Source organism: Mugil cephalus, chromosome 4, assembly GCF_022458985.1.
Source record: "Mugil cephalus isolate CIBA_MC_2020 chromosome 4, CIBA_Mcephalus_1.1, whole genome shotgun sequence".
NCBI classification, from domain to species: domain Eukaryota; kingdom Metazoa; phylum Chordata; class Actinopteri; order Mugiliformes; family Mugilidae; genus Mugil; species Mugil cephalus.
Window position 1 is genome coordinate 27,050,474 of NC_061773.1, and position 12,182 is coordinate 27,062,655.

Here is a 12,182-nt window from a genome sequence, read left to right on the forward strand (position 1 = left end):
TTAATGCTACGGTTGACTTGTGCGTCCGTGCAGTCGTTCTGCAAAGGGCGCGTGAATCAGTCCCAACAACACTCGCTCGACATCAAGCTGCAACGCCAGAGGATGACACAAAGATACAACAAATGTTAAGGCGAAGTGTGTGTGTGTGTGTGTGTGTGTGTTTGAGAGGGTTGAATGCTTGAAGGGAAACATCAGGCCTCTGAAGAATAACCTCCTGATCCTGAAACTGAAATGGTGGAGTGACTCCCAGCGTTGTGACTGGAGTAGGTTCGACAGCCATCATCTTGGCTTGAGGAGAAACCCCCCCCCCCATTACACACACACACACTCACACACACACACACACACACACACACACACACACACACACACACACACACAGTGTGTCTCTGCTTGGCTATGATGTGGAACTGGGACAGATGACTTCATCCTGACAGGATTATCCCAAACCTGGTTCTAATCTGTACAGTACACATAACACATTTTTACAATATGACAAGGAAAACACGCGGCAGAAGAAAGACGGCCTGATCCCCGGGTTTCACACGAGCCCCGGCCTTCGTGCCGCGCTGATCGGCCCTGACGGATTGTATCACCTCAAAGCAACGCACACATCCAAATGAGATTTCATTACAGCATCACCTTGAGACGCAAAACACAAAGAGACAAACTGGTTCTGGGGCTCACACATGCACAGCCGGCGGATCGTGGGATTTATTTACAGATGAAGACACGAGAGCCGCTCTGGAAAAACGATATTCGGATCCTGGAAGACGGGGGGCGAGTGTGCATTAGAGAAACTGTTTCAGAATCTCATTTATTTTGCTTTTATAGCGAAACGTCAATTCATTAAACTTGACAGTAGAGCTCTGGCATCACCGGGCTCAAAAAGGGAAAATCTGAAGCTCACTAATGTTTCATTTCTTTTTAACAATATATACAGACCAGAAGTTTGGAAGCAACTTCAAGTTTCTTTTTGCTTTCTTAAAAAAAAAGTTCTACATACTTTAGGATGTATTTACCTCGATTACATCGATGTTACCAGACCATTTCTGAATAAATGTCAGCAGAAGAAAAGAAGCGCTCAGATTTAGGGTCCAGAAGATTTGCAAGAGTCAAAACTTCAGTGCAAAAGTAAAAGAAAACAAAAACAAATCACAGTTATCACATTATTCACTTTAACTCTTTGACTTTTGTGAGACTGTGTAAAAATATCCCTTGTGGAAGGAATGAACCGTTTACTCCACGCTGTCGTTAAAGCAAAGTCTAACTAAAATACCTGATAATTACAGTAAGTTACTCTTTATATAACAATCGTGTTTATTTTCTTGCAAAGTGCAGCAATGAAACTATGATGTTTTATGCACAGATTTGACCTTACTTCCAAACGTTTGGCTTGTAGTATGAACATATATTCATTCAGGACTTTTTGGGGACGTACGCATTGATTCCTTGGAACCTGTAACTTACAGATCGTCAAATTGAAAGTGAGGACAAGCCCCGGGTTAGACGAGACCTCGTCGGATTTTGTTACATTTGGACAGAGGCAGGCTTCCCTCCCTCCTTCTCGTTTCCTGTCTTGGGGCTAAGCTAGGCTAAATGACTGCTGGAAGTGGCTTCATATTAATAAAGATTATCTCATCGGTCTTGGAATAAAAGTGAAGGAGCATACTTCCCGAATTATAAAACCATCCTTTCAAGTGTGGAAATGTGGATGTGAAGTACAGCACCAACAGTTCTGTTCCTTCCTTTTCTCGGCTTCCAGATTCTTTATCTTATAAAAAAAAAAAAAAAAAGAAAGAAAACCCCGGCCGTAAAGTGTGAACCCAGACCTGTGTTTACTGTCACCTCGCCAGTCTGCGACCACAGCCGGGCCACTCCGGGCCAGCGGCCGACTCGGCTGCAGAAGCACCTCGAAATGCTGCCTCAGATCACCCTGCAGCACTGGCTGAGCTCCAGCTGACAGGCTTTGGCCTAGTGCTCTAATGACTTACAGATTGGAGCTCTGTGGTATACATGTGTCAGGACAATGCCATGGGCCCGCTGCAAAAACAGTAGGAGAGGGAGAGAAAGAGAGCCGGCGGCTTCTCCCTGTCCTGTCAGACGGAGGCTTGGCCCCTGGATTGTGTCACATCACGCTTCCCCCCAACAGACCACAAATGAAGGATGTGAAGAGCAAACGCAGGGAGGCGGGGCGCTGGGAGAGAGGGGTGGAGGGGGAGGGGGGGGGGCTCTCCAACTTAAAAGGCTTTCATCCTGTAAACCGAAAAGACATTATCTTTTGACCTGCAGATGCCCTCTGTGAGGCTGCACGGCGTGGTGTGAAAACACAGCAAGAGAACAAGAGTGAAAGAGAAAGAGGGGAGAACGCCGAGTTGATTGTGGCTTTAGCTGGTTCTGGTGTATGTACGAGAATCATCTGCCAGCGTGGTTTTGAAACATAATCAGCAGTTTTCCTGTGACGTTATGAAAACGTTCAGTGCGAGGTGAAATACGCACAAAAACCCGAGCGCAGACGGATTCTTTTTAGTGTTAAAATCCAAAGAAGGAAGCTTCAAGAAGAGCGTGAAAGCTCCGACACATCCACCTGCCTCATTCATTTTATATTGTACACAAGAAGCCCACTAATGTCATTGAAGCCGCGTCTGCACTTCAGCTGGCCACTGGCCACGGCTCACACCGTAACCGTGACACGAGCAGTGAAGATCAATCTCAGACACAATCCCGGATGTGAAACAAACTTAATCTGGCTATTACGCTGATGGCAAAGACTCCATGTTGACACAACATCTACAGCCCAGCTGAGTGCCATATAATCCCCCGTATGAGGTGAACGCACACCTAGGATCCCCGGCAACGCGGTGCAGTTAACCAGCACACAAACGAGCATCGGCTCCCCCCTCCCCTCGCCGCGGTGCTGGTGGACTATCAGCGAGGGTCCGACAGTGTTGTTCCTAATTACCTATTTCTCCACTCCTGATCCTGCGGCTGGCATAATTAGTTACCTGGGGCTGCAATCCAATTTGAAGTGATGACAAGAAAGTGATCCATGAAAAAGTAATAAGTTAAATCCAATTTCAGCCTGCCTCTAATTAAATGCACATGGAACTAATGAGTCAAACCCTACCATTTCACTGATAATGGTAATTAGCGGGGTGGGAGTTGCCTGCTCTCGTCGTCGCGCCACTGTAGGTGTGAAGCGCAAAAGGTAAAAGCGGCATGGATTCTTTTAATTACACGTGTCATTCTGTCAATGTAATTTACTGGCTTTTTGACCAGTCAAGTATGTTTAGCTGCTTTCCAGCCTGCATAGCAGCTGTTTGTACATCCAGCATGATTAAAAGGCCTCTGGGCCGCTGAGTACACAGCGCAGGCATCTTCATCCAGAGGCAGGGGTGGGTGGTGCAGACGCGAGAGGGGGTTTGGCGGTGGTGCTGGGGGGGTGTTGGGGGGGCACCCCTGTTGGAGATATAAAACCAAAGAGCCATTTAATGCTGATCAAGGATTCCGCGGCTTGTTTGACTCATATTTTTTTCCCCTTCAGTACTCTATGCAGGTCATCTTTTTCAGATGTTTCATATATACACCGCGCTTCATTATTTTTGACTTGAATGAATAGGAAAGTGAGTCACATCTCCAAATGAGTAAAAGTCTCTCGGCACAGCTCCTCGTGCCTAATAGGAAGACCGCTGAGATGAATGGAGCCTCGTCTGCAGATCAGGTGCTTTTATGAGGTGTCAGCTTACTACACAGTCTCATAATTGTTGGATCATGTCTTTTGATGACCCGGTCCGGCTCAACAGAGAATCATTATCCGGGCCGTGTGATGGAGACGGAGAACGCTCTGAGTGAAGGGGGCTCTTCTGAGCTCGGGGTTTGTTCTTAAAAGAGGAAGCGAGATGAAACCCAGACTGTTGCACTTTCACAAAATGTGTTTGCGAGAAAACAACAGATATAACAAAACCAGAAAGAAAGACAGGAGTGGAGAGAGAGAAAAAAAGAAAAAAGAAAAGACTACAAATGTAACGCATGCTTACACGGAACGGCACATTGATGTTTATGTATGAACACTTGGCTCGTGCGTGTGCACGTGTTGTTTAATTAGCGGGAATATGTATTTCAGAGATAAACAAACACTTGTCTGGACCTGTGGCTTTTTTTTTTTTTCATAATGGCAGTTTTCAACCCTGCAAAATTTAACATACAACATTAGAGAGCAGGCAATTTACAGCATTAGCGAGATACTACAGCGAGGCTCTCTTCACAAGAAGCGGGTGGAGGAGAGGAAGGGAGGGGGAGAGGAGGGGGAGGGGGAGGGGGGGAGGCAGGGAGGGGGGGTAAAGGGCCCGACTCTCTTTTCAATAGCTGAGTGACAGCTTGGCCAAGCTCTCTGTATACATTAATAAATTAGAATTTTAATTTTGTCTTTGTCTGCAGGAGATGGTCTAGTACTTCACTATGTACCAACAACTGGCTGTACGCTGGAATCTGCCGTTGCGGTCCCCTCTGTTGACCTCTGCAGCACAATTCCCTGGCAGGCTGGGGAAACTGTTTAGTTTGATCCTTTCAACTTATTTGAATCCTGACAAATATGCACACAACTGAAAGGTCATCACAGTCATATTTCATCCTCTGGAGCTATTCCGAAGACATCTGCACAACAAAGAGGCTTTTCCACAACCTGACATTAGACCTAGCTGCTACAATAGCTCATTAAAAAGGGCCCCCGACGGGATAGTAAGGGTATTAAATATTATATATATACACAAAGAGAGAACAGGGCCTCCGTATTAATTACCAAATATGCCCTGAAGTCGTTTGCAATTTCACACTGGCACAAACAACCGCCCCTTGTTCAAACAAAGATATACATCTCTGAGGCGGCTGATCTGAAACGTAAATATTGCATCAGATACGCGGCACTATTTGATTTAAAAGCAAGATGATAAATTAGAAAATGTTTTCTTCTTTGCATCTCATCTGCACCTTTCTTTTTTTCAAACCATCACAACCTTTGCACTCTCCCACCCCTCTCTGATCCACCTCCGAGCCCACCGCCCCAATCAGCCACCCCTGCTCTGCAGCACCTCCTGCTGCCGGTGGCAGGTCACTTCTGGGTCCTGGTCTAAGGCGAGCAGGGAAAGCATGGAGCATCTCTCGCGTCTCCGTGGGAGGAACGAAGCGCCCCCGTCTCGTGTTTTCTCCTCCCTCGTTTCCACCCTTTCTCCTGTTTATACCCAGACTATACACGTCCAAGTCAAAAAAGGAAAATCCTGTCTACTACAGAAATCACAAACTATGATGATCCAGGGAATATGGTGTGAGTCTGTGTGGTCTAAACAGGCCACAAAAGAAGTGCTTTTCTGCTGCTCTGGTCCAAATACGCAGCTCCTTTTTCTTTGACTTTAGATTTAAATGACACACGGCTGATGTTTTTTTTTGTGTGTGTGTGTGTGTGTCTGTGCAGCTAAATCGCACATAACGCGTGAGCATACATAACTGCAAATGTTGCACAGCCAATTTTAATTTCCTGTTTGTGAACTTAGCCCAGTGCTGTACTTTTTTTCTTGCACACCGTGCTGTAGCGAGAGTTGCACCAGTTCACTTCATTTGTTTTTTTGTTTTTTTTTTAAATAATTCCACTAACCACAAAGTCAAAGAACCAAACCAACCGATAATGAAGAGTTAATGTATACAAATGTGTCAAAACATGTCCATGGTACCTGAAGGTTTTGCTGCTTGTCGTTGGCTTTGGGGGATTTGCGGCCGGCGTTTTGTTGAGACTGCAGTTGCTGTGACTGGGGTTGTTGCTGCTGTTGTTGCTGGAGAAGTATTTGTCGGGCCACTTGGAGAGCCTAGCAGAGAAAAATACAAAAACAAAGGGTTAAAAATTATATATAGAAAAGGCTGAAAGTCCCTTATCAGGGCACATGCATCCCCTCAGAAGAAAACGCCCATCGCCTTCTGACTGATGTGTCTGGCTGGAGCTAAACAGTGATCACATGTCCAAATAAATTCACAAGCAGAGAGAAGATAAATCTTCCACAGCCATCCAGAAGAAATATTTATCTGTTGATAGGTTGCACTTACACCAAAACACAAATTGTCAAAAGAAACTAATCAGTGCTTTTTGATCCTCCTGTAGCTCAGTCAAGCTCCCGTCCAGAGAGCAAATAAAAGACTTTACGGCCGCTTCAAATATCTGTTAAAGGACACGGCCTTCTCAGTGGAAAACAAAATACAGTGCAGTCACATGTTTATTGCTCAGCTACTCCCTTTTCCCTTACGATAAATAATCAAACATGCCATCCAGAGCAAACAAAGCTGGAGGGAGCCGGGGGGAAAAAACACAGTGGTCTTGAAAACGGTCGGCGATACCAAGAAAAGCAAGCGTTGTGTTCCCACAGTGAGCTGGCCAGCCTCACACCTCCACCAGTAAACCATCTGGGTAAATAACTGGCCTCATTCTTTCCATGTTCCTCAGACGATTGCTCCCACTATTAAACAAACAGTTGGAGGAGGGAGGGCGGGCGGGGAGCGAGGGGGGGGGGCGCGCTCATCCAGGCTCATCTCATAGACGCTGTTGGTTCACCGGTCAATTATTTGAAAAGTTCAAGAAATTTGTAAACGGTGGAAACGAGAAAATGGAATGAACGCAAGAGCACAACAGCGGGAAGGGTTAAGAGCGACGTGTGAAAAAAAGTAAGTGAAACCTTTAAAAGACTGTGTGAAAGTAAGATATCAAATAGAAAGCTCTGTGTAGAGACGAAAAAAAAAAAAAAAAAAACACAGAGATGCCAGTAAAGTCTGTGTCACACAATAATTTAAAGACAGAAAGGCAAGAGACGGTTAGGGGGTGGAAGCTAACAGCTGTATGATGGTCTGGTGTGTGGGAGTATGTACTGACCCTCCCAAACACACACAGCTTTCAGATGACATCATGAGGCATAAATATGACCACAGGCTACAAAGAGGCCACACTCCTGGCACCAAACCATCCTCAACTTTACAGTACACACACACAAAAAAACCTGTATTCTCTGCATACGTCTCCGTGCTCCAAACTCTCATGAAAAGATAAACGACACCAGACCAACACATTTCATTCTGCATGCCTAATTGTCTTTTGCTTTGAAATTTGTGGAGGGGAACCCCCCAGGACGGCAGTATACTCATAAAGAAAGAGTATAAATTCAAACTAAGAACTACGTGAGCAAGATTCCCTCCCACGCTTGACGCCGATATTTACATTTTACCTTTCAGGCACATTAAGTTTTTTCGCTCTAGGGCAACTTACAATTTGGTTGAAAAAACGAAAAAAAAAAAAAAAATAATAAAGAATACTCTGTGAACTCAAGTGACACTGGGAGGAGATCGGAAAAATACCAGCGACTGATATTATCTCCTGACTGTCTCCTAGAGTCACGCACAGAATTACGATACGATATTTCATGTTGTTATATTATGAAGCCGTGTTTATTAAAACGATTAATAAAATAAAAAACTATTTATTAAAAGCTTTTTTTCTTTAAATTATGACATTTTATTATAAATTTTACTATAAATAAGGACAGAAGAACAAAACTAATTCATTATGTAAATATAATTTGTGTAAATTGGCGAGACATTTGTGTTTGCAGCTCCACCACACCATCATAGAAGTTACCCACACTCTGATAAGAACATTAATGAGGAAATATGAAATCTGAGGGGAAAAAAAGAACAGTTGAAAAACGCCCAAGGTGTGGTATTACGGGCACAAAGAAGAGTAAACAAAGTTTACTGTTTTCTTTTTCCCTGTAACTGATGACACATGCGGTGAAATGTGTGTGCGGTACGCGTTTGTGTGTGTGTGTGTGTGTGTGTGCGTGTGCGTGCGTGTGTGCATTTGTGTGTGTCTGGGGTTAGAGCCGAGGGTGTTGGAACAAAGTGAGTTGAGTCAACAGGATATGATAGGAAGTTGAGACAGTAATGGATGAAAAGATACATTTCTGGGAAGTCTTTCCCCACGGCCGTCGCTACAGCAAGCAAAGTCTGTTTCTACTACGGGCAGATAAGAAATTATGACACTGCAATAATAAGATATCTGCGGATTATTGTTCATTTGAAGGTTACAAAAACATTTCGTCACAATGCAAATACAAGTGACGCAAACAACAGGGCCGGTGTGGAGCCGTTAGCATCTAGCAGCGGCAGCCGTCCACTCAAACGAACGGAGTCAAAGATTTTAAGGAAAAACGTGAAGGTCCTGTCTGGAGTCAATGGTTTTTCCGTTCAGGGCTAACATGGAACATGTACGTGGGAGAGAATACGCTGTTACTACTACTGCTACTACTGCTACTACTGCTACTACTACTACTGTAAGTCCTCTGTGTGGATATGAAGGGCTCATTCCAGCGAGTACATAATTACGAATACTATACTCGATTTCTTGCAAACAGATCCCCTAAATCCTGCTGGATCTTCAAAGTGCGCACGAAGCAATTTAAATATAAGTTTGACCATGTCAACAGCTTCATTTAATTATTATTCCAATTAAAGTAAGTGCAATGATTATGTGCTCATGAAAAAAACAGTCAATAATCATCTTGACACGTAGCGGCGTATTAGCAGGAATCACACTGAGGCCTGACAGCACAAACACGTCGGCTTAAATGACGACATGTGTATGTTTGAAAACCCAAAGTTACCAGGTGATTAGAGACGACTGCTCGGATGAAAATAAAAAACTCTACGAGGTTAGTACGGTGGCCTGGAGGTGCAAACCGGTTCAACCATGGAGTCGGTACGATCCCTCTCTGGTCGATGGTGAAACTTGTAAACTTCTTTCGGGACTTTGTCATTTGTTTTCTGATATGTAAAAACATTTGTTGTTTTTTTTATATGTACTTGTCTGAAGCTTTGTAAAAGTGTTGCACAGTTTATAATGTCGGTTTGCTCCTCCCAGCCACCGTAGGGTAAGTCAGCTGGGAAGCTGCGTTGTAGACTCACACTTTTGCATTTTGCCGTAAAGTCTGTATTATTTTTAAAAGGCCAGGAGGTGTTATGCCTTTGAGAGGCCTAATGCTGGGATAAACTAACCTATTGTGAAATGTCATCGCAATGTTTATACAGTATCTCCTCCTCCTCTGGAATCTGTTTTCTTTTCATCTTCCATTCAAATGTGCCGGACGTTCAGATGTGAGAGCTCCTCCCAGACAAACAGCATTTTAACATCGGTAATAAGAACCGTAGAGTCACGCCGATTCCTCTACATTCAAATCCTGTACATTTATTTATTGTACAAAGCAAAATATGAAAACATCTCAGCTGAAACTGCCTCTACAGGCGATGGCAGCCCCATTACAATCTCAAAGCGAGGTTTGTTTTGGAGGCGAGCTTGTTACTGGAATAAGAACACAACTGCACAGACAGACGCCCACGTTCACACACCGTAAATTCGTTCATTGTTTGCGAGTTAAGACACACACAGACACGGCGTAGAGGGAGTGAACCCTCCAGGTGCTTTTGATTAGAAAACACCCTCAGCACATGAGCAAGTTTTTTTTTTTTTTTTTTTCTAAGTCGCAGCAATTCCGCATCCTTGTCGTCTGCAATCCTCTGTTTGTTGCCACATTTGAAATGTGTTCAAAGTTCACATCCTCTTCCCCCGTGTTAACACAACTTCCTCAATAAACAACAGTCGTTTTTATCTGCATCTACTTTCACACCGTATTAGTGAATAGAGGCAGGAGCGTCTCTTGTGTCCCTGGGCTATCACGCTGTGATAAGGGAACTGCTAAGTACTGGATGTCTTTATGTGCAGTCTGCACATGTGGATTATTTACAGGCTTTGGGGTTTCCTGCTGCTAAAGCCAGCTCTAGGTGTCTTACAAATCCCAGCTCAGAGCATTGCCACACAGTCAAGCCTGCTCTCTGCTCAATCCCTTGCTGCACATTTTCCCACTACAATGAAAAACAGACATATTTCAGGTAGTTCTTTCACTCTTTTATGCAACTTCGGTGACGCAACGCAACAATCAAAAACAGCTCCCGAACCCGAGAGAGGGAACCAACGGATCATCTTCACCTGCTTCAAGTGTGAAAGACGCATGTTGCTCAAATCACGTTTTCTAAATGACTGACGAGCAGACGAGGAACGTGACTTCACAACAGGCGATGTGGGCCAGCGTGAAGGGGAAAACATTTACAGTCTACATTATGAATCAGTGGGAAATGACACGGCCGCCGCTGTTTGCTCAGGTCCATCAACAGAAAGACCTCGGCAGCTCTGCACATGTGGAGCTCCTCGAGCCGGCGGCTGAGGGAAGACCTTGAACGTGAAATGGTTTCCAGCAGATTGCTCCTAATTACTGGAAGGTGTGCGAGCAGGTGTAAGATGATCCCAGCGGTCACTCAAAGCGAAAAGAGAAGCAACGAGACGGACGCCTGTGTAGTTTCTGCACGTGTTGTATGTATTGTATGTGTTGTGTGTGTGTGCCTCGGTGTATTTACTCAGCGGCCACCTTTTGTCAGACTTTATTAGGCCGGAGAGTGGGGCTCACACACAGGCAGCAACAACACAGCTAATAGGTTAGCTCTTAATGTAGTCCAGAGTCAGAGGCTCTGGTCTGGCTCTGCAGCCTCGGCGGGGGCTTCCACACCTCCACACCAGTGGCCTAAATGTCAAGGTTATCTGCTTGACTTCCTGACTGATCGCGCATCTCAACTCACCTGACATTTATCACTTCTCCTGTTTGCTTTTTTTTTTTTTTTGAAGACAAGGCCCCTCTGCTCCTCAATGTCAACCGAGTCAAGAGAACACGTTCTTCTCTCACCAACCTTTTTCACGGCAGATTAAGCTACGGGCGAACTTTCATCCACATGTTACTCAAGCTGGTAGCTGCCGAGGTGGAGGAGAGTTCACTGCGGCCATACACACATGCTGATCAGGCATAACATTATGACCACCTCTCTAATATTGTGTAGGTCTCTCTCGTTGCTCCAGAACAGGTTTGACTCATCACAGAAAGGACATGAGCCTGTGGTTTCCGTCAACAGGATGCTGTCAGTGGGGTGGGGTGGGGTGGTGGGGTGGGTAGATGGGGTTAATTAACTAATATTATTGCTATAATGTTAAACTAAATTTAGAATTACTTTTTTTTTTTTACAGTGAAGATGGTGTTTGGCTCCGCTTTTGTTTTACCAGGCTATTATTTTTAGCCGTTTAGCCGTTAGCATGACATGGGCTTGTAGTTCCCATATGACACATGAACTTTAATTACACTGGAACAGCATTTCAACTTATGTATGTCGAAAAGTGCTGTCTGCACGACCGATTTAATACAAGAAAAACTAATTAAAAGTGCTTATAAATGAAATATTACAGGTGTTTTTAATTACTGCTTACACGCGGGGCGGCCATCTTGGTAACTCTGAGGATTCTTCAACTTCCTGAGTAGAAAATCCGACTCTGGGGGCGTTGAAAATTTCAACTCCGACTTCTGAGCACGAATGCAACGCATCATAAGTAGCATCCACGTGAATGAAGAGCAAGCCTAGAAGTTTCCCAGCAGAACACTGAATCGTTACAAGATGTTATTTACTTCTCCTGTCGGTGGTCATAATGTTGTGGCTGATCGGTGTATACAGCAGTAATAGAATTCACTTGGAAGACTCGTCACTTTAATTGAAGCGCATATCATTTTTGTCAGGTAGTGGTTTTTAAACACGTAAGCAGGATAAGCAACGGGGATGATGTCTGTTTATATTAATTGCATTTCTATATATATATATATATATATATATATATACACATATATACTTTCCATTTCTCTTTTCCTCTGTAATACCGACGTTTATCTGCAATGCAAAGCAGGGGAAGTCTGGCTTCCCTGGTAAGTATATAATTAATGCCATTTCCAAAAAGCCACTCCACATGGAAAACAGGCCCTGACGATGAAACCTTGCGCATTACGGGGCTCTCGCAACAACACTCTCCAGCTTGTGTTTAGATTTCCAAACTAATTCATGTAGAATACATAAATAAATCAACGTTTTATACCCACTTCAAACCATTAGATTTCCCTTCTTTCGCTGCACTTTTCAACTAATCTATTAATATTTATGACAACGCTAAACATTTCAAATATCCACGTTTAAACAATAAGGCAGCGCGTGCACTTACATAAGACCAAACCTGA

The 12,182-nt window shown here is 44.1% G+C and overlaps 1 protein-coding gene across 9 annotated transcripts in view; it reads right to left on the reverse strand.

Moving 5' to 3' along the window:
• foxp1b (forkhead box P1b) overlaps window positions 1-12,182 on the reverse strand; it is a 157,603-nt gene that overhangs the window by 48,775 nt on the left and 96,646 nt on the right. For all 9 annotated transcript variants that reach the window (XM_047582820.1, XM_047582822.1, XM_047582825.1 and 6 more), the window contains one exon: window positions 5,724-5,855. In XM_047582820.1, coding sequence (XP_047438776.1) covers window positions 5,724-5,855 — 132 coding nt within the window. The remainder of the gene's footprint in view (window positions 1-5,723; window positions 5,856-12,182) is intronic.